Source organism: Somniosus microcephalus, chromosome 14 (genome assembly GCF_052327205.1).
Source record: "Somniosus microcephalus isolate GS21.2 chromosome 14, FLI_Smic_1.0, whole genome shotgun sequence".
Classification (NCBI taxonomy): Eukaryota; Metazoa; Chordata; class Chondrichthyes; order Squaliformes; family Somniosidae; genus Somniosus; species Somniosus microcephalus.
This window is the reverse complement of record NC_141000.1, coordinates 101630754-101657145: the sequence shown is the minus strand read 5'-3', so window position 1 is coordinate 101657145 and position 26392 is coordinate 101630754. Positions and strand designations below refer to the sequence as shown.

General features: G+C 43.2%; 1 protein-coding gene across 2 annotated transcripts in view; it reads left to right on the top strand.

Annotated features, from left to right (window-relative positions):
* Window positions 1-25802, top strand: part of paxbp1 (PAX3 and PAX7 binding protein 1) — a 59057-nt gene extending 33255 nt beyond the window's left edge. Inside the window, exons 8-19 of one of the 2 annotated variants that reach the window (XM_086007072.1) lie at window positions 70-193; window positions 1308-1410; window positions 1893-2008; window positions 3597-3796; window positions 4907-5054; window positions 8873-8994; window positions 14774-14850; window positions 21818-21884; window positions 22756-22902; window positions 23968-24122; window positions 25172-25325; window positions 25431-25802. In XM_086007072.1, the coding sequence (XP_085863198.1) occupies window positions 70-193; window positions 1308-1410; window positions 1893-2008; window positions 3597-3796; window positions 4907-5054; window positions 8873-8994; window positions 14774-14850; window positions 21818-21884; window positions 22756-22902; window positions 23968-24122; window positions 25172-25289 (1377 nt within the window). In that variant the 3' untranslated portion in view covers window positions 25290-25325; window positions 25431-25802. Of the gene's footprint in view, window positions 1-69; window positions 194-1307; window positions 1411-1892; window positions 2009-3596; window positions 3797-4906; window positions 5055-8872; window positions 8995-14773; window positions 14851-21817; window positions 21885-22755; window positions 22903-23967; window positions 24123-25171 lie in introns of both variants that reach the window. The other variant, XM_086007070.1, reaches the window with a different exon arrangement.
* The last annotated feature ends 590 nt before the right edge of the window (window positions 25803-26392 follow it).

Below are 26392 nucleotides of genomic sequence, written 5' to 3'. Positions count from 1 at the left end.
GTATAACTAGCGCAGGCCAGGGCCTATTATGAAGGGCCTAGGTATTACGTAGTGTGTTCTATTTTTCAGGTACCCCTGGTTAATGACCTTGAATCTGCCATGCACCAGCTGCTGAAACAGCGGGCTACCCGGTTTGTCCAGAGACGGCAAGATGATATTAAAGATGAATCATCGGAATATTCAAGCCATTCAAGTCAGTCCATCTTGAAGGTTTTTATTTTTCATTGAACAGCCTTGTTCATTGTAATACATTAGATTAATAAAAATGCATATTAATCCAGCAGACAAGACTGGTTTGAGGCTACTGAGGGAATAGTTTGATGTGGTTTCTTTTTTTTAAAATTATTTAATACAGCTAGGCTAAGTGCAGCAAAATAGCTTATTCAGAGATTGCAAGGTGTTCTAATTATATGGGGAAATGTTGATTGGACACTTGTGTTACTCTTACGTGATAGATAGGTAACGTTTGTGTTCCAGTTTTGAATTAGATATAGCTAGTACTTATAAACCGATAAACTCACAAGTATACTTCAAAAAATAAATTCATTCAGCTAGAGAAGAAGTTTTAAGTAAGATTTGTATTGCTTGATATTTTTTGCACCATGAGGGTTCATTTCACCCTTCGATTATTCCCTGTTTTATCAGGTTATGATTTGAACAAAAAGAAACTCATAGAGGAGCGTAACGGCTTTCTAGGGCTTGCATGAACAGCTGCTTTTACCAGCTGATCTCCTTCAGCACAGAAGCACCACGATACAAAGAATCCTTTCCTGTGTTCATTTTAATACAGCTTTTTGTGCGCTGTGTCACACTTCAGTGTGAAATATTAAAATCTACCAGTTGGTGGTTCAGCTGGGGGAAAAAATTGTTCAATGTTTCAAGCTTTCCATGTGTCTCAAAGCTGATCTCTCAACAAAATCTTTTATAAAAGTTACATGCTTATTTCATAGCATTTTCTCATTTTGAATGCGCAAGATATGTATACATTAATTAATTGGTAGAGTATTGCATCGTTGCCTGTGAAATCGTGTGCTGCCAAGAATTAAATTATTGTTATAATTTAACAATGACTGCATTTAAAAAAAAAAAAAAGTTTTACACACTTTCTTTCTCCTCGCTGACCTCTAACCAACTTAGCTTCAGTGCTAGTTGCATTAGTTTCTTACTCAACCTGACTCAATTTACGAACTCCTAATGGTGTGGGTCCCAGTAGGCTTAATTTTTGTGGTCAATGAAAATTGAACTTGGTGTTACTTTATACTTTTTTAAGAGAGCTTTTGGTAATTTTGTCAACTTTATATTTGCAGGCAAAACCGTTATGACACCAAGTCTGGATTCATTTGGTCGTGATCGTGCTTTGTATCAAGAAAATGCCAAGCAGCGAAGGATTGCAGAGAGAGAGGCTCGTAGGTATGATTGCACGTTTAAAGTCAACCTTTTTACATTTTAAAACTGCGTTGCCCTTTAAATGGAGGCAGCTGCATTATTCATCCCTAGATCCTGCCAATTGTTTTTTGCCATGTATATACCATGCTGTTCCCATCTCAGTTGCAATTTCAGTTTGATTAGAGCATTAATAAACACACTTGGTGTTTGTGAGCTAAACTGAATGTAATGGAATGAGATTCCCAGACTATTATATTGCAGAACACAGTTAGACATTTAGCAAATATGTACACAGTACCTAATGACTAAGATTCTGTATCCAATCTATTGTAATTCAGAGCATATCAAAGAAATAGGGAATAATTAGGAAATTAATAAACATAAAAGTGAAGCATATATATTTTTGAGACTTTCTACAGTTTGAGTTTGACGAGAAAAATGTATATTGATGAGAAAACCGTCCTGATGAAAATGCCAGGCATTAACTCTGGATTCTTCTTATTTAGAGCACGTCGAAGGCTGGCCAGAGAACAAGCAGGAAAGATGGCTGAACACCATGAAGGACTATCAAGTGATGATGAAGAAACTTCCACAGACATCACTAGCTTTAATATAGAAAACGGTATGCCTATTGCAAGATATACTGAAATGACTATTTCAGTTACAAAATCAAGGAAGGAGATGCTTTGAAAACTGTAAACTTTAGTACATTGTCAACAAAGTGTATCCTGTGGGAAAATTCACCTTTTCTCATTAGAAATTATAATCGCATGTGAGGGATGAGCTATTTGAGCTAACTCAGTGGTGGCCTGTTTTCATTTTTCTGGTGGGACGTGTTGCCCAAGGGCTGCTTCAACTAACGAGTAGTTTGCAAATAACTTCTCCAAGTAATGCTCAACAGCAAGGACCCATCATTGTCTGTTGCGAAATTATAAATTTACAAACTGAAATTGTCTGCAACAGGAATAAAATCTATATGGTCAGCAGAGCGGGCTAGGAATGTGCTATCGAAGTGCCTCTTAAACGGTGCCTTTCCCTTCAGAGACCTGTGGATTGTAGATCTTAAATAAATTAATGTAGAAAATCAATTTTTACATGCGACTCCCCATCCTCAAATATTTGCAATTAATTAAATGTAATTATTTTGTATCAGCTATTTGAATTGTTCTTAAAATTATGGCACAGATACCTCAAGCTTTTATGTATGTGAAAACAGTCCCCACCACACATACCATCCATGCTTATCACAGGCAGCCACATTCATCAGGCAAATAACGCTACCATTTTCCAGTACCATAAGAGCCAATTACAAAGGCACCATTTATAACACGTTAAGCTTGCCAACTATTTCAGGCAGCCCATTTAAGTTCTTTGCACCTTATCATATTTGTATTTAAATACCCCAATGATCGCTCTGTGCCTGTTTTGACCCCACGGTCTCTTAACCGCTCTGAATTGGAATCTCACCCATGGTCCCGTTACCACTAACTGCTTCAGAGATTTAAGAAAGCCAATCCCTCCCTCATTCCCTGCATTTTACGAGCTCCTGATTCTTCAATTGGTAATTTGGGAACATTGGAAAACCCTTGTTTTAAAACCTGGACAAACAATTTCTTGATCCCTTTCCACGTTAAATTTTGTTAACAGTAACTGCGATGGTGGAATTCGAATCCAGTCAGCTGTTGGTTTCCTTCTCTGTTGCCGTTCTCTTTCAGTGTCTGTAAAACCTACACACTGATCAATGCTTTTAGCGGGTGAATTACGTTAACACCGCATGCTATAAACAGTGTGGACATTGTGTGTGTGTGTATACATACAGGAAACTTTGTGCTATCCGACACCGACGGGACCGAGCTGTTGCCGTCCCATCAAAACTGCCGGACAAACCAGCGCTAATGTTGAAACATACGGAGATTTTGAGCTCCGTATCTGGCAACAAACCCTGCAACAGCTTCTAAACAGTCGGCTGTACCTTGCAAGCATCTCTGTAGCTTAGCAACAGCTTCAGCGAGACCTTGCAGAGCTTGACTGTTGAGAAAAAAGCAACGAAAAGAAAAAAAACCTAACGAAACGGCTCCTGATTTTTGCCGGTGGCTCGAGCTTGCCAGACATTTAGCCTCCGGATAACACAAAGTTTCCTGTATATAGGTGTGTGTATAATGCAGAAACAATTTTTGAATGAATACATAAAATGCTCAAATCTTTTGCAGATCGAATTGTTAATGAATCCAGGAAAGTGTTTGAAGATGTCTTGGATGATTTCTGTACGCTTGACTGCATCAAGACCCGATTTGAAGTCTGGCGACAAATGTATTATACTCATTATAAAGATGCATATATTGGTCTATGCCTCCCAAAATTGCTTAATCCACTTATTCGGTTACAACTCATCAAATGGAATCCTTTTGAGGTGAGAACTGGAGGTTGCTTGAAAAAAAATACACTTCTGACTATAAGGTGTTCTCAGTTTATCAAATAATTGTGTAGTGGAGCATTAAGTCTTGGCTTTGTAAACACGATCCCCCCCCCCCCCCTCATTGACAATCCCCAATCTTGACTTTCCCACCAGAGGGATAAAATGTGGCTTGGTGAGTCACCAGGGCTGTTCATCAGCATCCCCTAGTGGATGGTTAGAGAGTAGCACTGGCAGAGAGCAGATGGCCTGCACAGTCTTAAGAAATCGTGTGTGGTTGGCAGGGAATGGAGTGAAATGGATAAATTTTATTAATTTGGAAAAAAATTCTGCTTTCTCTATGTAAATAAATTACTAAAGAGACAAAGATGAAGGGCGAGTACTTCAAATTATGAGGATTGAATCTGCAGCAGCACCAAGCTAATATTTTTTATGGCTTATGTAGCTTTAGATCATGGCCCCAACCTCCCACTCCAAAACTACTCAAACAATGATTGCCATCTATCTCAGTAGAGCTGTTCTGAAAGACATGCTGATTGTCTCGTCTACATGTGGTTTGGGGAAGAAGTGAAGATCCAAAATGGAGGGTCTCCATGAGCTCAGCTATCAACTCAATATTTTCTAAAAACTATGAGATGCAAGAGTGATTTCAACCCCTTCCCCTGCCTTGAGAGATAATAGAGTACCAGCAGAACATACTTCCCCTAGTTTTTTTTTTCTCTCTCTTGACTAATTGGGTTTTGCTGTGTTTTGGGTGAGTGCAGTTGTGCTATCTATCTGTATGTGAACCTTTCAATGACATAGCTCATGATTATTTTTTAAAACTGCCCATTGGAAGCCAAGTTTGTATATCACTGTATTTGTAAAACCAAATCTTCCAGTAATCCTGAAAAATCATGTAATATTTTCTGTTGTAAATTGGGAAATGAAAATACCCTTTAATTCAGGCAGGACCTGGGTAAAATTTGTTTACTTTAAGGTGCAAATCTCAACATTTTAGGGACAGGGGAAAGGTAATTAAGGCACTACTTTACAAATTGTTAGTTTGTGTATTAACCGCAGTAGCTAAATACACGTTGCATAAATCACTGTGTGTCTTTCTAATAGCCAAATTGTCGTGACTTTGAAAGTATGCTCTGGTTCGAGTCTTTGCTGTTTTACGGATGTGAAGAGGGGCAAGATCCACAGATGGATGATGTTGACACATACCTGTTACCCGCAATTGTAGAAAAAGTGGTTTTACCAAAATTGACAGGTAATTAATGTTTTAATACCTCAGACCTGTGGCGGAATGCATCCAATTAACACTATCCTCTGATTTGCCCAACATTTCCTCACTTCAGTGCTATTATATATTATTTATATATATCTCTAGGTATCCAATTAGTTATTGAGGTAGCTGCTATGGTCAGATTACAGAACTCTTAACAAATTCAATTTCACGTATTTTATGGGGACGTGTTATGCAATAACATGTATACTGAAATGTATTTGTATTTTGGAATGACTGCACCAAAGTGTTTCTGTGTACGACTAGAAATTGTACCATTTATTATAATTCACGATTTCAAATAGTCATAAGAACATAACATAAGAAGTAGGAGCAGGAGTAGGCCATACGGCCCCTTGGGCCTGCTCCGCCATTCAATAGGATCATGGCTGATCCGAATCTAGACTCACGTCCACTTCCCTGCCCTCTCCCCGTAACCCCTAATTCCCTTATCTGCTAGGAAACTGTCTATCTCCATTTTAAATTTATTTAATGTTGCAGCTTCCACAGCTCTCTGGGGTAGCAAATTCCATAGATTTACTACCCTCTGAGTGAAGAAGTTTCTCCTCATCTCAGTTTTGAATGGGCAGCCCCTTATTCTTAGATTATGCCCCCTAGTTCTAGTCTCACCCATCAGTGGAAACATCCTCCCCGCATCCACCCGATCAAGCCCCCTCACAATCTTATATGTTTCGATAAGATCGCCTCTCATTCTTCTGAACTCCAATGAGTAGAGACCCAACCTACTCAACCTTTCCTCATACGTCAACCCCCTCATCTCTGGAATCAACCGAGTGAACCTTCTCTGAACCGCCTCGAGAGCAAGTATATCTTTTCTTAAATATGGAAACCAAAACTGCACGCAGTATTCCAGGTGTGGCCTCACCAGTACCCTGTATAACTGCAGCAAGACTTCCCTGTTTTTATACTCCATCCCCCTTGCAATAAAAGCCAAGATTCCATTGGCCTTCCTGATCACCTGCTGCACCTGCATACTAACTTTTTGTGTTTCATGCACCAGGACCCCAAGATCCCTTTGTACTGTAGCACTTTGCAGTTTCTCTCCATTTAGATAATAACTTGCTCTTTGATTTTTTTCTGCCAAAGTGCATAACCTCACACTTTCCAACATTATATTGCATCTGCCAAATCTCTGCCCACTCACTTAGCCTGTCTATGTCCTTTTACAGGTTTTTTATGTCATCCTCACTCATTGCTTTCCCTCCCATCTTTGTATCGTCGGCAAACTTGGATATGTTGCACTCGGTCCCTTCCTCCAAATCGTTAATATAGATTGTAAAGAGTTGGGGTCCCAGCACTGACCCCTGCGGAACACCACTAGTTACTGATTGCCAGCCCGAGAATGAACCATTTATCCCAACTCTTTGTTTTCTGTTAGATAGCCAATCTTCCACCCATGCCAGTATATTACCCCCAATCCCGTGATTTCTTATCTTGATCAGTAATCTTTTGTGTGGAACCTTGTCAGTTTAATTATTTCAGCAGAATAGTAACCTAGTTAGCTACTTTCATACGATAGCAAAATACTGCGGATGTTGGAAAACCGAAATAACAACAGAAAATGCTGGAAAAACTCAGCAGGTCAGGCAACATCCATGGACAGAAATTTGAGTTGACATTTCGGGTCGAGCCCTTCTTCAAAACTGGAAAGAAAAGATAGATCGGGGGCAGGGCTGCGATCGGATAAAAGAAACAAAAGAAGTAAAAAAGAGACAATAAAAGGTGTTAGAAGCTAGACGAGATGGTAATAGGCTGAGATTGGGTGTAAAGTGTACTGGCAGGGCAAGGGATAGCTGCCAGGTGTGAGAGCGAAACAAAAGGAAAGGGGGTGGAAAAATTACAAGAAAAAATGAAATAGGGGCCGAGGTTATGATCTGAAATTGTTGAACTCGATATTGAGTCCGGAAGGCTGCAGAGTGCCTAATCGGAAGATGAGGTGCTGTTCCTTGAGTTTACGTTGAGCTTCCGTGGAACAATACAAGAGGCCAAGGACAAACGTCAACTCAAATCTCTTAGCTACTTTCATATATTTTTTAAGATGGTACATATTTTAAATTTGTCATTTCTCTGATGGTTTGTTTTGATTTTATGGGTGCGCATCGATTTACAAAGTACGGTTTAAACGAACACAGCGAATGTACTTTGTATTATATAAGTAGAATATATCCAGCCTGCCCTCACCCCAATAAATTGGGATAAATATTTACACGGCTATCAAGCTATTTTGGAAAGTTCACCTTAACTGGGATTTGAGCTTCAACTATCTATACTGGGGTCTTGACTGCAGTGAAAATTGGGAGGGGAATGCAGAAGTAGAATTCTGTCACCTAGATGTTGCTTGTTTACTTGTTACCAGTTTACATTTGTGCTGTATTAGCATGGACCCAGTTGTTTCATACAACTGTTGTGCTTCAAATATTAGCATCTAAAGCAATATTCAAAGTAGCTAAAAAACATAATAGATATTGCCATGGATTTACAACATGCTCTAAACATGGATGTTTAAGCTGGTGGATGGGATGCTGATCAAGCATACTGCTTTGCTTTGTCTTGGATGGTGCCGAGATTCTTGAGTGTCGTTGCAGCTGCACCCATCCAGGCAAGTGGAGAGTATTCCATCACATGCCTGACTTGTGCCTTGTAGGTGCTGGATTTGCTTTTGGGAGTCAAGAGGTGCAACATGTGCTGCTGAATATCCAGCCTCTGACCTGCTCCAGTAGCCACAGCATTTATGTGGCCGGTGCATTTCAATTTCTGGTCAGTGGTGACCCCTTCTTTCCCCCCGCCCCCCCCCCACCTCCCAGGAACCATACTGCTGCTCAACTTCCCCGTGGCCCCATAGCCTGTGATCATTGAACCCAGTTTACAGCGCCTTCTACCACCACCCAAGCTGAAATCAACCAACTCCGCATTGAACTGTGAACCTTCCTGGATCATAAGGCTCACATGGTGCTTTGCTTAATGAACCATTGAAAGCGCTATTTTGTGTTAATCAAACTTGCTTTTTCTCTCTGCCTCTGCTGACCCACTGTTTATTTGAATTGGGACCACATTACTTAAAATCAATTTTCAAATTTGTTGAAAACTGGTCTTGGGTTCTAAATTTTCACAGTTCGAGAATGATATTGAGCTTTGATATGATTGTATCAGCAGAGCAGCAGGTCATACTTTTGACACTTGTAGGCTGAGTCCAGGAAATGCAAACTATTTTGGGTGGCGGGGATATAACTTAAAAAAAAAAAAAATCAAGAAATGAGGGGGGGGGAAAAAACCAAGGAATGTAAAAGTTGATCCTAATTTTAGCTGGTTGATTTTAACAGGGGTACTAATTGCAAGACTCCCTCTAAAGCAGGATTTGACATTACCAGTAACTTCCATACACGGGTGCAATGTACAAGTGCATAAACCTACTACAAAAATAATGGTGGAATGGTGACCGTAAAGTAAAATTGTCCCTCCATTACTCATTCCCTTATTTTTTAAAAATTGTGACATGAACTACCCTGACTAGTTCAAGTAAGTTCTCCTTATGAGTACTGCATCATATCTGCACATGTGAATTATAATATCCACTATTCCAGGCTAAGAGCTCTTTCTCTTTCAATCTTTTGCCATTATTGAGCTTCCATTTTGTACAACAAAGGTGACTGTTTGAAATAGGTGTCTTTCGCGAGGGAAAAGGTGTAATGTGTACCTTTCAAAAAGAATTTTCACTGCGACTAAATAATTGAGTACTAGAAAATCTCAAGCAAGAAAAAAATGTTTTTTGATCCTTACCCTAGGTCTAGCAGAAAAAGTTTGGGATCCTCTGTCATCATCTCAGACATCCCGACTAGTCAAATTAATACTGAAGTTAATTGAAGGATATCCTTCGGTTGTAAATGGAGAAAATAAATACACACAGGTATGTCTTTGTTAACTTTTTATCCATTTCTATTGTTCATCCTCGCTTTCTGCTCCTATTAGAACAGAGAAGGTTAAGAGGAGATTTGATAGAGGTGTTCAAAATCATGAATGCTTTTGATAGAGTAAATAAAGAGAACTGTGGCAGATGGGTCGGTAACCAGAGGACACAGATTTAAGGTGATTGGCAAAAGAACCAGAGGTGACACGAGGCACCAACACGACGAGTTGTTGTGACCTGGAATGCACTGCCTGAAAGGGTGGTGGAAGCAGATTCAATAGTAACATTCAAAAGAAAATTGGTTAAATACTTGAAGGGAAAAAATTTACAAGGCTATGGGGAAAGAGCAGGTGAGTGGGATTAATTGGATAGCAATACCAAAGAGCCGGCACAGGCACGATGGGCTGAATGGCCTCCTTCTGTGCTGCATCATTCTATGATTCTATTTAAATTTAGGTGATATGCCTATCAATTAGTCCAATAAAAGGCGACGAGTTAAGAACGTAACTGAAGGTTTTTATTGGCTAAATAACAGAGCCCACCCTCGTGGGTGATCCGATCCAACAGGGAGGAATACTAGCCAGTCAGCTACCTTTATACCTGGGCAGGTAATGGGCGGAGTCGGAGGTGGTCAGCCCAGGTATAACAGTGCGACAAGAGGCGACCTCGTGTAGTGATGTGACAGTGAGAACAGTGAGAACAATATACAGTGATAACTATAACAGTGGTTTACCACATTCACCCCTTGTTTAGATTAGAGTCCGGCGGGGTGAAGTGTATTACCAGCTCTGGTATGTCAGTCTGTCCGGAGGCTTCGTTAGCCTCTCCGATCGTCGCAGCGGCGGTGTTACATTATCCGGTGTTAAAGCTGGTGTCTGCGTAGTCGGCAAAGGCTCGTGGGGTTCCGGCATGCCGTCTACCTCGGCTGGACTCGGGGGGTTGGGAGGGGGGGGTGAGGGTGCGAGGTCTCGTAAGGAGACAGTGTCCTCCCGTCCGTCTGGGTAAGCCACATAGGCGTACTGGGGGTTGGCGTGCAGGAGGTTCACCTTCTCGACCAGGGGGTCCGTTTTATGGGCCCTCACGTGCTTTCGCAGCAAGACGGGTCCCGGAGAGGTCAGCCAGGTTGGTAGGGTGGTTCCCGTAGTCGACTTCCTGGGGAAGACAAACATTCGGGCATGGGGGGTGGTGTTAATGGCAGTGCAAAGTAGTGACCGGATGGAGTGCAGCGCAATCGGGAGGACCTCTTGCCAGCGGGAGGTTGGGAGGCCCTTAGACTTTAAGGCTAAGAGGGTGGCCTTCCATACCGTCGCGTTCTCTCTTTCCACCTGGCCGTTCCCTCGGGGGTTGTAGCTGGTGGTCCTGCTTGCTGCAATACCCCTCTCCAATAGGAACTGACGGAGTTCCTCGCTCATGAAGGAGGCGCCCCGGTCACTATGTATATAGTTCGGGAACCCGAACAAGGCGAAGAGTTTGTTCAGGCATTTAATGACCGTGTTACTGGTCATGTCTGGGCAGGGGAAGGCAAAGGGGAAACGGGAGTACTCATCAACGATGTTGAGGAAGTACACATTACGGTCGGATGACGGTAGGGGCCCCTTGAAGTCGATGCTCAGACGCTCGAAGGGGCGGGTGGCCTTGATCAGGCTTGCTCTGTCCGGCTTATAGAAGTGCGGTTTGCACTCAGCACAGATCTGGCAGTTCCTGGTCATGGTCCTGACCTCCTCGATGGAGTATGGCAGGTTGCGGGCCTTAATGAAATGGTAGAGTCTGGTGACTCCGGGGTGGCAGAGGTCATTGTGGAGGGTCTGAAGTCTATCACTTTGCGCGCTGGCGCATGTAATGCGTGAAAGAGCATCAGGGGGGTCGTTCAGTTTACCGGGCCGGTACAAGATCTCATAATCATAGGTGGAAAGCTCGATTCTCCACCTCAAGATTTTGTCGTTCTTGATCTTGCCCCTCAGCTTGTTATTAAACATGAAGGCAACCGAGCGTTGGTCGGTGAGGAGGGTAAATCGTTTGCCTGCCAAGTAGTGCCTCCAGCGCCGTACTGCCTCCACAATTGCCTGGGCTTCCTTCTCGACCGACGAGTGTCGGGTCTCGGGGCCCTGTAGGGTCCTTGAGAAGAAGGCTACCGGCCTACCCTCCTGGTTAAGGGTAGCGGCTAGGGCGAAGTCGGATGCATCGCTCTCCACTTGGAAGGGGATTGACTCATCCACTGCGTGCATTGTGGCCTTGGCTATGTCTCCCTTAATGCGGGAGAAGGCCGCGCACGCCTCTTCCGTGAGGGGGAAGGATGTGGTTTTCAGGAGGGGTCTGGCTTTGTCCGCATAATTGGGTACCCATTGGGCATAGTAGGCGAAAAGCCCCAGGGTTCTCCTAAGTGCTTTTGGACAGTGGGGGAGGGGTAGCTCCATGAGGGGGCGCATTCTTTCGGGGTCGGGGCCGATGGCTCCGTTCTCTACTACACAGCCAAGGATGGCAAGGCGCGCTGTGTTAAACACGCATTTCTCCTTATTGTAGGTGAGGTTCAGCCGTTGGGCCGTACGGAGGAATTTCTCCAGATTCACGTCATGGTCCTGCCGGTTGCGGCCGCAGATGGTGACGTTATCGAGATAGGGGAAAGTGGCCTGTAGTCCGTTCTGGTCAACCATCCGGTCCATCTCCCGTTGGAAAACCGAGACCCCGTTGGTGACACCAAAGGGGACCCTAAGGAATTGGTAGAGGCGGCCATTCGCCTCGAAGGCGGTGTACTGGCTGTCCTCCGGGCTGATGGGGAGTTGGTGGTAGGCCGACTTGAGGTCGATGGTCGAGAATACGCGGTATTGTGCAATCTCATTGACCATGTCCGATATGCGGGGGAGGGGGTATGCGTCCAGCTGGGTGTATCTGTTTATGGTCTGGCTGTAGTCGATAACCAGGCGATTTTTGTCGCCGGTCTTGACTACCACCACCTGGGCACGCCAGGGGCTGCTGCTCCCCTCAATAATGCCCTCTTTCAGGAGTCGCTGCACCTCAGAGCTAATGAAGGCTCTGTCCCCAGCGCTGTACCGCCTGCTCTTAGTAGCGACAGGTTTGCAGTCGGGGGTGAGGTTAGCGAACAGGGAAGGTGGCGGTACCTTGAGGGTGGATAGGCTGCAGGTGTTACGCGGTGGGCGGTTTAACTTTCGCTGGTTGTCGACTGTGAGTGGGGGGAGGGGTCCACCGTATGCTAGGGTTACACTTTGGAGGTGGGATTGGAAGTCCAGCCCTAGTATGACGGCAGCGCACAGCTGGGGGAGTACGAGGAGTTTAAAATTTTTATACTCTGTCCCTTTAACCGACAATGTCACGACACAGTAGCCGCTGATGTCTGTGGCGTGCGACCTCGATGCCATCGAGATGCGGCTGCGCGTTGGCAGGACGGGGAGGGAGTAGTGGCTCACCGTGTCTGGGTGGATGAAGCTCTCCGTGCTTCCGCTGTCGAACAGGCAGGTCGTGGCGTGGCCGTTGACTTTGATGTCCATCATTGAGCTGGCCAGGTGGTGCGGGCGGGCTTGATCCAGGGTCACGGAAGCTAGGGTGTAGATGAGCGCGTCGTTGTCATGACAAGATGGCGGCGAAGATGGCGGCCCCCGTAGTTCACATGAGGCTCTGTTTAAATCGTTTGCCCCGCACAAAGATGGCCGCCCCTGCTGTTCCCATGAGGCTCTGCAGGCTTCGGCTGCCCCGCACAAAGATGGCCGCCCCTGGTTTTCCCATGAGGCTCTGCAGGCTTCGGCTGCCCCGCACAAAGATGGCCGCCCCTGGTTTTCCCATGAGGCTCTGCAGGCTTCGGCTGCCCCGCACAAAGATGGCCGCCCCCAGGGTTCGCATGAGGCACTGCTGGCTTCTGAGGATTTGCTTCTGCAGGCCTTGGAGAAGTGGCCTTTCTTGAGGCAGGTTTTGCAGGTCGAGTTTTTGGCTGGGCAGCGCGACCTCGGATGCTTCTCCTGGCCGCAAAAGAAGCAGCCAGCGGCCCGATCGGGGTTGCCTGATGTCGGGGCCGGTACCGGGGCTAGCGGGCCCGGTCGGATCCGTGATGCAGACGCTGAGGTAGGTCCCGGGGGCAGCGCTGTGAAGGGTGGTGGGGTGGGGGTCGGGCCCGAGTCCCAGGGTCGCGAATAGTACCTGGCAAACGCTTCCTGGTCTTGCTGGGTGGCCTCTAGGGTGAGGGCGAGGGCTTCGGCCTTGTCCAGGTCTATGTCCTTAGCTTCAAGCAGTCTTTGCCGTGTGTAGTCGGAACGTAGGCCTCTCACCAAGGCGTCGCGGACATTGTCTTCCATGTTCGCAGTAGCCGTCACCGCTTTAAAGTCACAGTTCCTGCCGAGTTGTCTCAGCGCTCGTGAAAATTCAGCTATCGATTCTCCTGGCTGTTGCTGGCGAGATCTTAAGAGATGCCTAGTGTACATGTAGTTTACCGGGCTCCGGTACTGCTGTTTCAGTAGGTTGATGGCGTCGTCGTACGTAGTCATGTCCTGGATGAGTGTATATACTCTCGGGCTCGCTTGGGCTTTCAGGACTCTTAGTTTGGATCTCTGAGGGACGACGGCTTCCTCCAGGTACGATTCGAAGCAGTCCAGCCAGTGTTTGAAGTCGTTGGCTGAGTTTGGTGCCTGTGGGTTTAGATCCAGGTATGGTGGTTTCAAGGCTTGCAGCCAAGCCGGCTGGTGTGGCCCGTTGTCTGGAGGCTGCTGTTGCTGTGCTGCTGGGTGAGCTCCTTGCTGTTGCTGTTCATTATCAGACATCTTTAAAATTTAGCCAATAAAATTGATATGCCTATCAATTAGTCCAATAAAAGGCGACGAGTTAAGAACGTAACTGAAGGTTTTTATTGGCTAAATAACAGAGCCCACCCTCGTGGGTGATCCGATCCAACAGGGAGGAATACTAGCCAGTCAGCTACCTTTATACCTGGGCAGGTAATGGGCGGAGTCGGAGGTGGTCAGCCCAGGTATAACAGTGCGACAAGAGGCGACCTCGTGTAGTGATGTGACAGTGAGAACAGTGAGAACAATATACAGTGATAACTATAACAGTGGTTTACCACATTAGGTATGGGCAGGAACAAAAGCAAACATTTCTAAAGGGGTTTCAGAAGTGATCCCAAAGAACGACACTAGTTGTCCAGCTAGCCTTTGTGTGTCCTATGTTCCCCAGTATAGTGCCTCCCTCCTGCGATTACCCTGCTACTCGCAATAGCAGCCATTAAAAGAAACAAAACACATTGTGAACCCTGAACATTTGAAGTTATGTTTTTGTGTGGGAAATGGAGTTTGCAACGGTTTAATTTGATTTGACCACAATGACTAATAATGTATTACAATGCTCACGCACCAGTTCTTGTGTATTCTGGAAAAAATTTGGCCAGGACACCAGAAAAATTCCCCTTTGAATAGTGCTATGGGATCTTTTACGCCCACCTCAAGAGGCCAAATCTCTGTTTTATAGCTCATCCGAAAGATGGCACTTCCAACAGTGCAGCACTCCCTCAGTAGTGCACTGAAGTGTCAGCCTAGATTATATGCTCAAGCCTCTGGAGTGGCCGTGCATCCATGACTTTCTGACTCAAGGTTAGATTGGTACCGCTGGCTGGCAATTTTAATGTATACTCAATGTATTTTAAACCTTGTACATTGTTAAAATTATTCATTTTTATTTCTATTTAGTAACTGTCTTTAAAACTGCAATACTGGCATGTACAAAAGTGCCTGCGGTGGTTTTTAATTGTTAAATGAATAAAACACTTTAAATTTTCTCTCAGACTTTGCTAAAGACTATCGTCTTGAGAATCAGGAAAACAGTGGATGAAGATGTGTTTGTGCCACTTTATCCAAAAAGGTATGTTTTGCTATTTAATTGTGTTTTTCAAACTTTTATTTCTTGGATTTCAAAATCACAAACATTATATAGTATATCTTTCTTAATGTGTTGTTTGCTTATGTTAAGCTACATGTGTAGTACAGAATTTCATGACATGCTTTCTTGCAGTAAGACCAATCAGGCTTTAGGGATGGAGGTATTTCCCAAATTTGAATTTACTTTAGTGAATACCACCAGTGTTCCGGGCTTACTTTTGTACCAATTGGAATGAATTCTCCAACATAGCTGCTTATCTTAATGTCATCATAATGCCGTACTGTCCTGCTAATTTACCCAAGCAGGAATGTAACAGAATCTCTGATGAAAGAACCAACAGTGTATTGATTTGAATCTGAATTTTTGATTCTCTCTGCATAATTTTCCTGTTTCCAGTACCTTATTCTAACAAGTTTGAAATCTGTGGAAGATGCAGCATATAAGATGCAAAGTACACAGCACTGTGGATTTCCAATAAGTCACTGTTACCATAGGGTTCTCCCCGAACTTAGATTGATACTATCATCGCTAGCAGTGAGCAAACTCTGGTTGATGACTTAGTTAGGTGACACCAAGTCATCTGGCAGCTTGACTGAGGAAATTTCTTGCTCTGTTGGTTGTTGCTTCAGTGAATAATCTTAACTGCTTCATGTTTGTCTCCAAGCCCATTACATTGTGTATTAATAAACCTCATCAACTGTGAGGGGCATGACTGTCTTCAGTGATGATCCAGGAATCTACCTTTTTTTACACTTCTCCAATTCAAGAATACTTAGTACTTGGGATATTTGCTTGGTCTGGGTGTAGTTTTCAGTTCATCCTTGTTGTTCCCTACATTCACATTAGTATGATATTGCTCACGGTAATTCCCTTGAGACATTCCCAAAAGAGAATAGGAACAACTTGAGAGCTTGTTATAAGATCAAATGTCTTCCCACTGAAACCATGTGTAAGACAGGAACTTGGTGTGCCGAGCGTTCATTGATGGTGTTCAGTTGCCACTTCTGAAGTTTGAGTTTGGTAATATGAACGCTTGCGTTCACTGGAGTGTGTACTGATAAAACAGCAAATCTAGTTTAACACTTAATACCTTTTTGTATCTGTTATTTGTGTGGGGGTATACCATTTGTGAGCTGGAATAGAACGTGTGAAATCCAGTGCCTTTGGATTAATTGTTCCCCACACACTTTCTGCCATTGAACCTTTCTGTCTTTGTGTGGGGATTTGCTGTGATATGCCTTGTGTATATGAAAATATTAATATGTTGCAAGGATACAGTTAAAATACAGTATTCCAATTTTTGATGTCATTGAACCCCCCTTCATTAAGCCCTTCTGTTACAAAGTCTCACCCATTCTCTCTTTTTTAACCTTTATATACTCGCTCCTTGAAAACAAAAGGTTTTACTATGTATTCAATTTGCAGTTCAAGTACAGCTATCACTGTCAAACTTTTACTTCCCTTTTTAGTAACGGAAAATCACACATGCTCCAAGTTGGAAGCCACTTTTGCCGACCGACAGCTCAGGCAATCAACATAAGTATTTGAAGCAGTAAACCCCCCCCCCAGATAAACACTCCTGTGAAAATCAATACCATCAATCCACATATGACTCAGTTGCTGGTGTCGCCCACTTAGCGATGAAGCACCAAGTAGAACCATAGGGAGGAAAAACAGACGAGTCATACCCAGGTCATTCTTGCATATTGTTGAGGAGCATTGAAAGAGATGTTGGGAGCAGATTAGCGACAAATAATGTATAGATTAGACAGACCAGAATATGAAACATATTTTTCCAAGAGTGTAAGTCATACTCTCCCAATAAAGTCTATACCGTAATATGTTCAATGTACTGTAATATGTGAGGTTCCTTTCATTTCTGCATTAGCCTTTTTGTATCCCAGTTCTCTGTACATTGATGCTCTAATGTACAAGTGGGAAAAACAGTTTGGCCAGATTGATTTTACTAATTAACATTTCAAGTTTCATTCACACACAGGTAAGATATTCTAGCATTCCTAAAAGAAACAAGCAAAATATGCATTCAAAAGAAAAGACTTGCATTTATATAATGCCTTTCATGACCACTGGACATCCCAAAGCGCTTTACAGCCAATTAAGTACTTTTTGAAGCGTAGTCACGCGGCAGCCAATTTGCGCACAGCAAGCTCCCACAAACAGCAATGTGATAACGCCAGATAATCTGTTTGTGATGTCGGTTGAGGGATAAATATTGGCCAGGACACCGGGATCTCATCGAAACTTATAAAATTCTAACAGGACTAGACAGACTAGATGCAGGAAGGATGTTCCCGATGGCGGGGGAGTCCAGAACCAGGGGTCACAGTCTAAGGATAAGGGGTAAGCCATTTAGGACTGAGATGAGGAGGAATTTCTTCACCCAGAGAGTGGTGAACCTGTGGAATTCTATACCACAGAAGGCAGTTGAGGCCAATTCATTAAATATATTCAAGAAGGAGTTAGATATATTTCTTAAGGCTAAGGAGATCAAGGGATATGGGGAGAAGGCAGGGACAGGGTACTGAGTTTGGATGATCAGCCATGATCTCATTGAATGGCGGAGCAGGCTCGAGGGGCCGAATGGCCTACTCCTGCTCCTATCTTCTATGCTTCTATGACACTGCGGAGAACTCCCTCTGCGCTTCCTTGAAATAGTGCCATGGGATCTTTTACGTCCACCCGAGAGCAGACGGGGCCTCGGTTTAGTGTCTCATCCAAAAGACGGATTCAGTGGATCATGTGTCAGTGTTAATGCTTTGAAGATAAAAGGAATTGCATGATTTCAAATTAACTTTATACTAAAATTGTTTTTACTGATGACTAATGACGTCCAAGCTTACTTTGAAAAATCCACTGTGAATTTAAAAAGTCGGCCTTGTACTGCTAAAATATGGATTAGATGTCCATTTTCAGATGACTGAGAGCTACTATGATTTCTGCTACGATTTAATTTATTTAGCCACTTAGACAAGTTGGCTCCTAGACTAATGTCCATGACCTGCTAAAGCATCTTAGGATAGAATAACCAAGAGCAAGCTGCTGATGTACATGAATTCAAGGAAAATTACCCTTATTTTGTGTGACAGTATGTCAGTGTCAGACATAAGGCACCTTGATTAATGGTACTGTGGAAAACAGTAGCCCGGATTTTATGGTTGTAATGGTGAAACTGGAGGCGTTCACCGTCATTGCCCTGTGAAACTGACAGCAACTTCTGGTGTATGCATATGTGCAGTTAAACGTGGAAATCCAGAAGTTGCTGTCAGTGATTCCCTGCTCCTCCACAGGGCGTGCTGTTGAAGACCCTGCAGACGGCAATCTTTGAGAGATTACTAAACTGATGAAAACTTCCTCTTTTAGGCTGTAATATTACTGTTAAAAAACCTCAAAAATGTTCAGCCTTGTTCAGTGAGGTGTAACTGGGTTCTTAATGGCGTACTAAGTCATAATTACTGCTGAACAACCTCTCTGGCCCTGAAAAACTCATTTTATATTTGTGGAATGTCAAATTTTTCCAGTATGATTCCATATTTTTTAATAATTATTTTGTTCAAGTTTTTGATACTTCAGCTTCCACCTTAATCCCATGTGTATGTTCCAGTTTTTATTTTGCTCTCTAAAATTAATATAAAGTGAAGGATAAATCAGTGCATTATACTTCCTGGGTTTGCTGTCTGAGGATTCTTCAGTGTGATTGGCTGCTTAGCCTGCTTGATGACATCACTGTTGCTGGACACTGGCGATCCCCTGGACTTGGTGCCAGAATCAAATTAACGTTGGGAAAGGTGAAATCCACGCCACAGAGATCGCTAGATCTTTGTGGGCAGCTTTCTTCGTCGTCAGAGGCGAGCGCCGTCACCCCGCCGCTGACCGCAAAATCCAAGCCATTGTCAGTGAGGTCCTTCTGCGGGGCTGCACAATCCCACCTCTAGCCATGTTGGTGGGAACAATGACCCAAACATATTCTGCTCATTGTGAAGGGCTTCCTAAAGATGGGGTGATCTGCCGGGTTTCCTAACAGTTGTCTAAATACCCCAAGGCATCACTTGATGTCTTGTGGCAGATGTTTACAGAAGACCTCTGAGAAGCATTCCACAACAACACCGCACATCTGATAACTGGCTCATGCTCAGGTGACTGAAGGTTATGGCCAAGGCTACACACGGGTTGACTTGTCCAAATACTTTAGCTACTGGCTGAACTTTTCTTGAAAACTTACTTAAGAGTTTTGTGGAAATTACTAATTTAATCATTTTTTTTCAGTGCATGAGCAAAATACAGCCATACTGGTTTTGTTGTATATATTTATAGTAATATATCCCAGATAATATAACTCACTTCTTTGGGCAAGATTCTAATGTGTTAAAGGAAACTGGCACATAATCATAATTATAATATGGTGATATCTACAAATCTACTGTTTCTCTTGTTCCTGGATGAATGAATTTTCACACTGCCCTTTTACCTCTGGGATTTGGGATCAGCACATTCTGATAGGATGAACATCTTCTGTCATTTGTTATGGCTAGTCCTGAATAAAATGTGGTTGGGAAGTCTTTCAAGTACCTAACCCACAGTTTTGCACTAAATTGATAGTACGACAAAACGCACCCAAGCAACTACATACCCATTGGCCTAGAAATTCAGTGGGCTTTGCGCCCAGTTAAGGCCCAAAGAGGGCCTCTGCGCCAGTAGAGGAGTTTGCGCTGATATTGAGCGCTGCGGTAATGGCGGCGGTAGCCGGTAGCGCTGCGCCGGCACCGATGACGTCATCGGTGTGCGCAGTGCCCCGGTTCCGCCCCGATGCCGGCCCGACCCCCATATTTAGTTGCGGCCGCCTCCTCCGTGGCGGCCGCTACTAACATCCGGAGACCAGGGCCTTCCTGCAGCCTTAGTGGGGCGCATAAAGGTGGAGGTGCGGCTGGCCGCTTTTTCGGCGGCCGCCTGCCCGCACCTCCTTCCCCCCCGCAGCATTGCCGGCTGCTTTCCGCGAGCCCGGCACTTCTCCGTGGTGCCGGGCTCATTTGCCGGCACAATCCAGCGGCGATCTCCCCGTTGCAGGCACCTCCCCTTTAAGAGAAGGAGGAGGCCTGCAGTACCGCAGCCTGCCGCACTGCATCGGGTGGCGCAGCGGCACCTAGAGCGCTGAAATTCAGTTTCAGCGCCCCAAGCGGGGGCGGGCACACCCTGGAACAGCGCCCGGTTCCGACTTGGGGCGCAAAAACTGAATATCTCACGGGCGCAACTGGCTCCGCGCGCAGCGCTAACTTTTGGGCGCACGCCAGCTGGCGGGCCCAAACTGAATTTCTAGGCCATTATTTTTACATGTCTAAAATACTTTATTTGGAGCTAACTTGAGGGTCTACTGGTATAATCTAGTAAGCAGTAGCCAATGATGATTCAGAGGGAGTCGATCCTACAGGATTAACCTGGACTTTCTGGAGAAAGCTCTATTGTATATCTTGACTGCATTTGATCAATTTCTACTCAAAAGTCTAGTACTTAAGATTAAAGCAGTGGGGATTCAGAGTAAAACCTGGGGCTTGGTGTTGAAAACCTGCTGTTTCTAACTGTCATTAACAACTTGGGTTTAGAAACTGGTCAAATTCACATGGTGCGAAAAAAGGAAGAGCGGTTGAATCTGAGAATTAAAAAAATAATTTGAACAAAAGACGCAAGATCAATGGCAGATGAAATTTAATATGGCAAGTGCAAAGTACTGCACAAAGGAAAAAAGAATAGGCAACATAAGCACTGAGTGGTAAAAATAGTTATGGATGAAATGGTCCTCACCCTGACATAACTCCACTAACAAATACTTGCTGCTTCCAATCCTGCAACCCGGTTTTTACTCTGAATCGCCACTCCTTTAAGCTTAAATATTAGCCTTTTGTCGAGAAATACTGTCAAGATCTACCGCACTAGAGCTTTTCTTAAAAACATCAAGGAGGTTAGTCCAGTAAGATCTGTTGGGTTCTTGTAGACTCGATGCTCAAGATGTCCAACCACTACAAAGCAGCAATCAAAGAAGCAAAGCAAATGATGAACTATATAGCCAAAACAGTAGCATACAAATCAGAGAAAGCCCTGCTGGAACTGTGTAGTGCTCTGGTCAGACCATAACTTGAGTACTGTGTCCAGTTCTGGTCACTGAGACACAAAGGAAACATTCAAGGCCTGATAGCAATTTCAAGAGGACACAGACTGATTGCAAGTTTTGGAGGACTAAGTTATGAGAAAAGATGAAAGGTGGCATCTGAGAGGTAATCTTATAGAGGCATACAAAAAGATATGGAAAAGGTGGATCGGGAATGTTACTTCAAAGAAAATAAGCTGTTAAATAAGAAAAAGAAAGGTTCAAACAAATTTAGCACTGATATTGGGGAGTTCTTCGCTCACAGACTGATGAATACATAAGATGCACTTCATGAAAGGCCCAAATTTTTCCAGTAGGGTAGTGGAAGTGAAAACCCTGGAATCATTTAAGAAACAGTTGGATGCTGAGAGGAAGTAATGTAGGGTATTTTTGGGTAGATAAGCCGGGGTGGGGGTGGGGGGGTCAAATGGCCTTCCTCATCTTCTGCTACCTTGTGGAGGTTCCAAAGATGACTGGTGTGGGTAACAGCAATGCCTTCGTGCACTAGGGATGTCCTTCTAATGTAGGAGATTAGGTCAATCAGGAAACTTTGTCCTGATTTTAGTCTGTGTTACATCTGATCTGGCAACGATTGCAGACACTAGTTGCAAAAAGTGGAAGAAATGGCCATTTGCTTGTGCTCGTATCTATTTCACCCCCAAGTGTCCTACCCTTTCCACCCTGCGCCCCCCCCCCCCCAAAAGAAACTTAGATTAAATGTATTTCAGATTGCATATTTCATGTCTTGCCCTTAAATTTTGATGTAAGTAATTTATTAATGTATTATTTTAGTGTGCTGGAAAACAAGAACTCTGGACCCTACCTGTTTTTTCAGCGACAGTTTTGGTCAGCACTTAAGGTGAGAGCTTAAAAGTGGACTGTTTTAATATTACTTTTCTTTCATTTGGCTGTGCCTGGTTGCCCTTTTTGTAATTTATTACTTTGGGGGCTACTCTCCAGTTTAGGAAGAAGAGCATGGATTCCTCTTTGGGTTCTAAGGTGTACAGCAGGAGTTGCATTAATCTGAATCTACATATAGATTACTGCAGATCTTAGGGGCGTCAGTTGAGGATTTATTTTACCAGTTGGAATGTTTGAGATTTATATTAAGACTTTTTTTGGTGGTGGAAAAAAAGGCAAGAAACCAAAGCGTTGCAATTTAAAAGGAGTGTAAGTGTGTTAATTATTTGATTCAAGTGAAGGCCAACAGTCCAGCCTGCGAAATTTAGTGCATTAACCCTATGGCGGTTGTGATTCTGCAAAAAAGACTGTCTGCAAAGTTTTCAGTCAATTTGCAACTGAATTTTTCTCCAATAACTTGCAATTCTGCAATTTTTATTGAATCCGTTTCAGTAGTGCGTTTCATTCACAGAATATCACACAGATAAATTTACTTTACATCAAAGGGCTATTTTAGGATAAACTGAGCGGTCGACTATTGATCTGATCTGAGTGCATTTTGCTGTACGTAGATTCGAAGGGGTTTAGTTAGCTGCTTATTCATTGTTATTTTTAAATGTGATCAGTAGGATTCCATTTGGTACAGCAGAATTTGGATATTTAAAAAAGTGTCCATGTAATGGCAACAGATTCCACCAGCTGCAGAAAATTGTGCTGTCTTGTATAATATGTTTAAATACAAAATATTGGCCAACAATAGATGCAGGTAACCAAATAGAATCCTGACTACTACTTAATAAATTCAGCTGAATCGTATACTACTTTTTCAGTTATTGGATAACATCTTGCACTGGACTGGCATAATCTCAAATCGAGTGTTGCAGGAGCTAACTGTGGATAGTCTGTTAAATCGCTACATCCTCCTCGCTCTGCAGAACTCAGACCCGGGGGATGACAGCCTGAAGAAATGTCAAAGTGTAAGTACGCTGAGGAACAGGGTGAAAAGTTTCAAGGATCTTAGGCCATTAAAACCCAGACACTATGAAATGTTGGAACCTAACAGTAAATTGAAATGTTGTGTAGTATTGTATTTCTCTGCTGGTTATTTTGCTGAGAGTTGCTAGTGATACTATAAGCTTTACACCAACAAATGGACCCTTGTAAAGTGTCTGAGGTCACAGAGTTACAAAGTTGTTTCTGTGTTCCAACTTTATGCCTGGTTTTGGTTTCCCTTTTTCCTGACATCAGTACATTTAAAATACTGCATTACAATAACTTTTCTGATTTGTTTATTAAAGAAAGAACTTGCATTTAACTAGCACCTTCACATCTTCAGAATGTCCCAAAGCACTTTACAGCCAGTGAAGTACTTTTAAAGTAATCATTGTGTAATGTAGGGAAACACAGCAATTTGCACAAAACAAGTCCCACAGATGATGAAATCTGTTTTTGATGGTGTTGACTGAAGGATAAATGTTGATCAGTACACTGGTAGAATTCCCCTGCTCCTCTTGTAAAAGATCCCATGGGACTATTTCATCCACCTGAGGGGGCAGATGGGGCCTCGGTTTAATGTCTCGTCCGAAAGACGGTATCTCCAACAGTGTAGCACTCCCTCACTACTACACTGGAGTGTCAGCCTAGATTATGTGCTCAAGTCTATGGAATGGGGCTTGAACCCCCAACCTACTAACTCAGATGCAAGAGTGCTACCACTGAGTAAAAGCTGACACAGTTGGCTCAATGATGGGGACCAGTTCTTGGGCTAGTACTGTAATACTGCAAACCTCTTCTGTGCCTCCAGAGCTTCTATTTGTTCAGATCAGACTGTGAGCCATACGCTTTCATGGAATTAAAATCATAACACGAGAATTGCTAAAGCTTGATTATCCTTGCATCATGTCCTAACATGCAGTGTAAAGTGCAAAACCGATTTCTCATTATGTTCTAGAGACATAACTGTGCAAAAATTGTATTGATTTTAAAGTAAAACAAAAGATGGACACCAGGCAGAATTTCATGGTACCACTTTTATCTTTTAGCTGATCACCTGTTTACCAAAGCACTGGTTTGTCAACCTAAAAGGAGATAAGAGTATCCCACAGATGGAAAATTTCTGCTGTTACCTTGTTCACTTGGCCAATACCATCTACAGGCTAAGCCTTGGCTGCTCCGATGTAGAAAAACGCACAGCAAGGTAAATACAGTGGCATAGGCACATGTGTTTTAATTTACCATCCGCATTGACAGCTGGATCTAAAGCAGTTATGGTGAAGGATAATCTATTCTATATCTAGGTGTGGTTCCAGTTTGTAATTTGACAACTTGTGTTGTGTGATGCTGTAAAGCAGCTTCCCTGCCTTTAGGGCAATGTTGATTTGCAATGTGAATTCATTAAGGGAAAAGTGACTCAGAATAAATTTGCCCTTTTTAGGTATACCCTTTCTCTCGTTCTCTTACCCCCTCCCCCCACCACCATTTGATTTTCCTTCCTTTTTCCATGCACCATCTGTGGTTTATAAGATGGATGACCTGCTCCAAGGCCTCCGCTGGGTGTGGCTGTGCCTCTAGTTGATCCCTTCCTTTATGCACATGTGAGGAAGGATCTAACCTCTGCTCAGCACCTCCCCACTGAGCACAGCTGGGTTCACAAGTTAAGCATGTGGCGCAGGTGCATGCGGATTCACGTTCTGTTGCTCTCGGGTACCTTGTTCCAGGCACTTTTTTTCCTTCAAATCTGATGACTGAAGCAAACTGCTTTAAAAATTTTCCTCTACACCACAAAGTACTTCATATAAGTGCATAAAATTGAAAGCAGGAAATGCATATCGACATTAGCTAAGAATTAGGTGGTCTACTTCCTGAAATGAATGCAGTATGTCTGGTATGTATTCAGACAGACTACAGGTCTCCCTTTGTTTAAATGTCTGCTGAAGCTGGGTCTACAGTCAGATTGCAATACAGGTTGTATTTAGGGAAGTGCTGAAGTATAAAATAATAGAAAATTAATATGAAAAGTTAATTTTTCTATTTTTGATAAATTTAGAATGACAATAACTCTGCAGTCTGTTTTGGGATACAACGGTTTGTATGCCAACAGAGGAAAGGTTTCATGAGACAGAATGAGCATACTTGTTTGTCCCATAATAATGATCGAGTGTTCTGAGGGTGGTGTGTAATTGTGTGTATTTACATTTTTATTCTGTGAATGTAATTTGTCTTTTTCAAACTTCATTTGCTTTGTAGGGAGAATATCAAGCAAGTGATTAAATTTCTGGCCATCGTCCATGCTTTGGACCATGTAACAACTATAGCAAATGAATATGGTGTGAAGGACATCAAGGCATTACTTGATGGGAAGTGAGATTGTGGGACAGAAACATGAACATTCCTGCCATTTGTATGATTTTGTACATATGTACAGATGTTTCGTAACAGAAAATTGATGGCGTTGTCAAATAACATTTGTTTGATATTTAATATTTTCCATCTCTTGTGCTCAAAGGTACAGCTAAACACCTGGAAGAACACCCTCCTTCAGCCAGCATCCTTTACACAACAAACTGAGAATGTAATTTTTTTTAAATCCAACCTTGGCTGGGTTTCTAACTTTTGAATATTCACTGGTTTCTCTTATCAGAAGCAACTGAATTTACAAGATTTTTGGTTGTTGCCATCCAACTATTTGTGGACTATGACCAGAGAGGATTACATCAAAGCAAGTACTGTACTGGGAACAAACTGTGAAATTACAAGTTCAACCTCTGCAGATAACCTTTACGTTCATTGGGTTGCATTTGTTTAATTTAGTAGACGATGAATGACATTTGTTTTATGGTTTTAAGAACATAATAAAATAAACTGGCTATTCAGTGTGTTGAAATTGTGATGTTTTGTCTGCTAAGACAGCTTTGGTACAAGTTGAATTTCTAGGTTTATTGAGGGAATGCTTTACAGGAAACTTTGGTTTATCCGGAGGTTGTATGTCCGGAATACTCGATCTAACGGCAAAAATCAGGAGCCGTTTTCTATAAGATTTTTTAGTTCTCATTCTTTTTTTTCCCCAGTCAGGCACTGCAAGGTCTGTAGCTATAGCAACAGCTTCAGCTAGAGACACTTGCAGCTGCAGCCGACTCTTTAGAAGCTGTTGCTAAGCAACAGTTTGTTGTCAGATACAGAGATGAAAACCTCCGTATGCTTCAACATTAACTTTGTATGTCCGGCAGTTTTGATAGATCGGCAACACGCCGGTCCCGTCGGTGCCGGATATCACAAAGTTTCCTGTACATAGAAAGCACTTTCTTTCCCCTCTCCCTTACCCCTCCCCCACAAGTGAAATTCCTTCCTTTACATTCACCTTGCTGCATCATATTTGAGATAAGAACCTAAAGAATGGAATGAGAAAAGGCCATTCAGCTCATTTGTTGCACAGCTGCATACAATCTGCCACATCATGTACTCAAACCC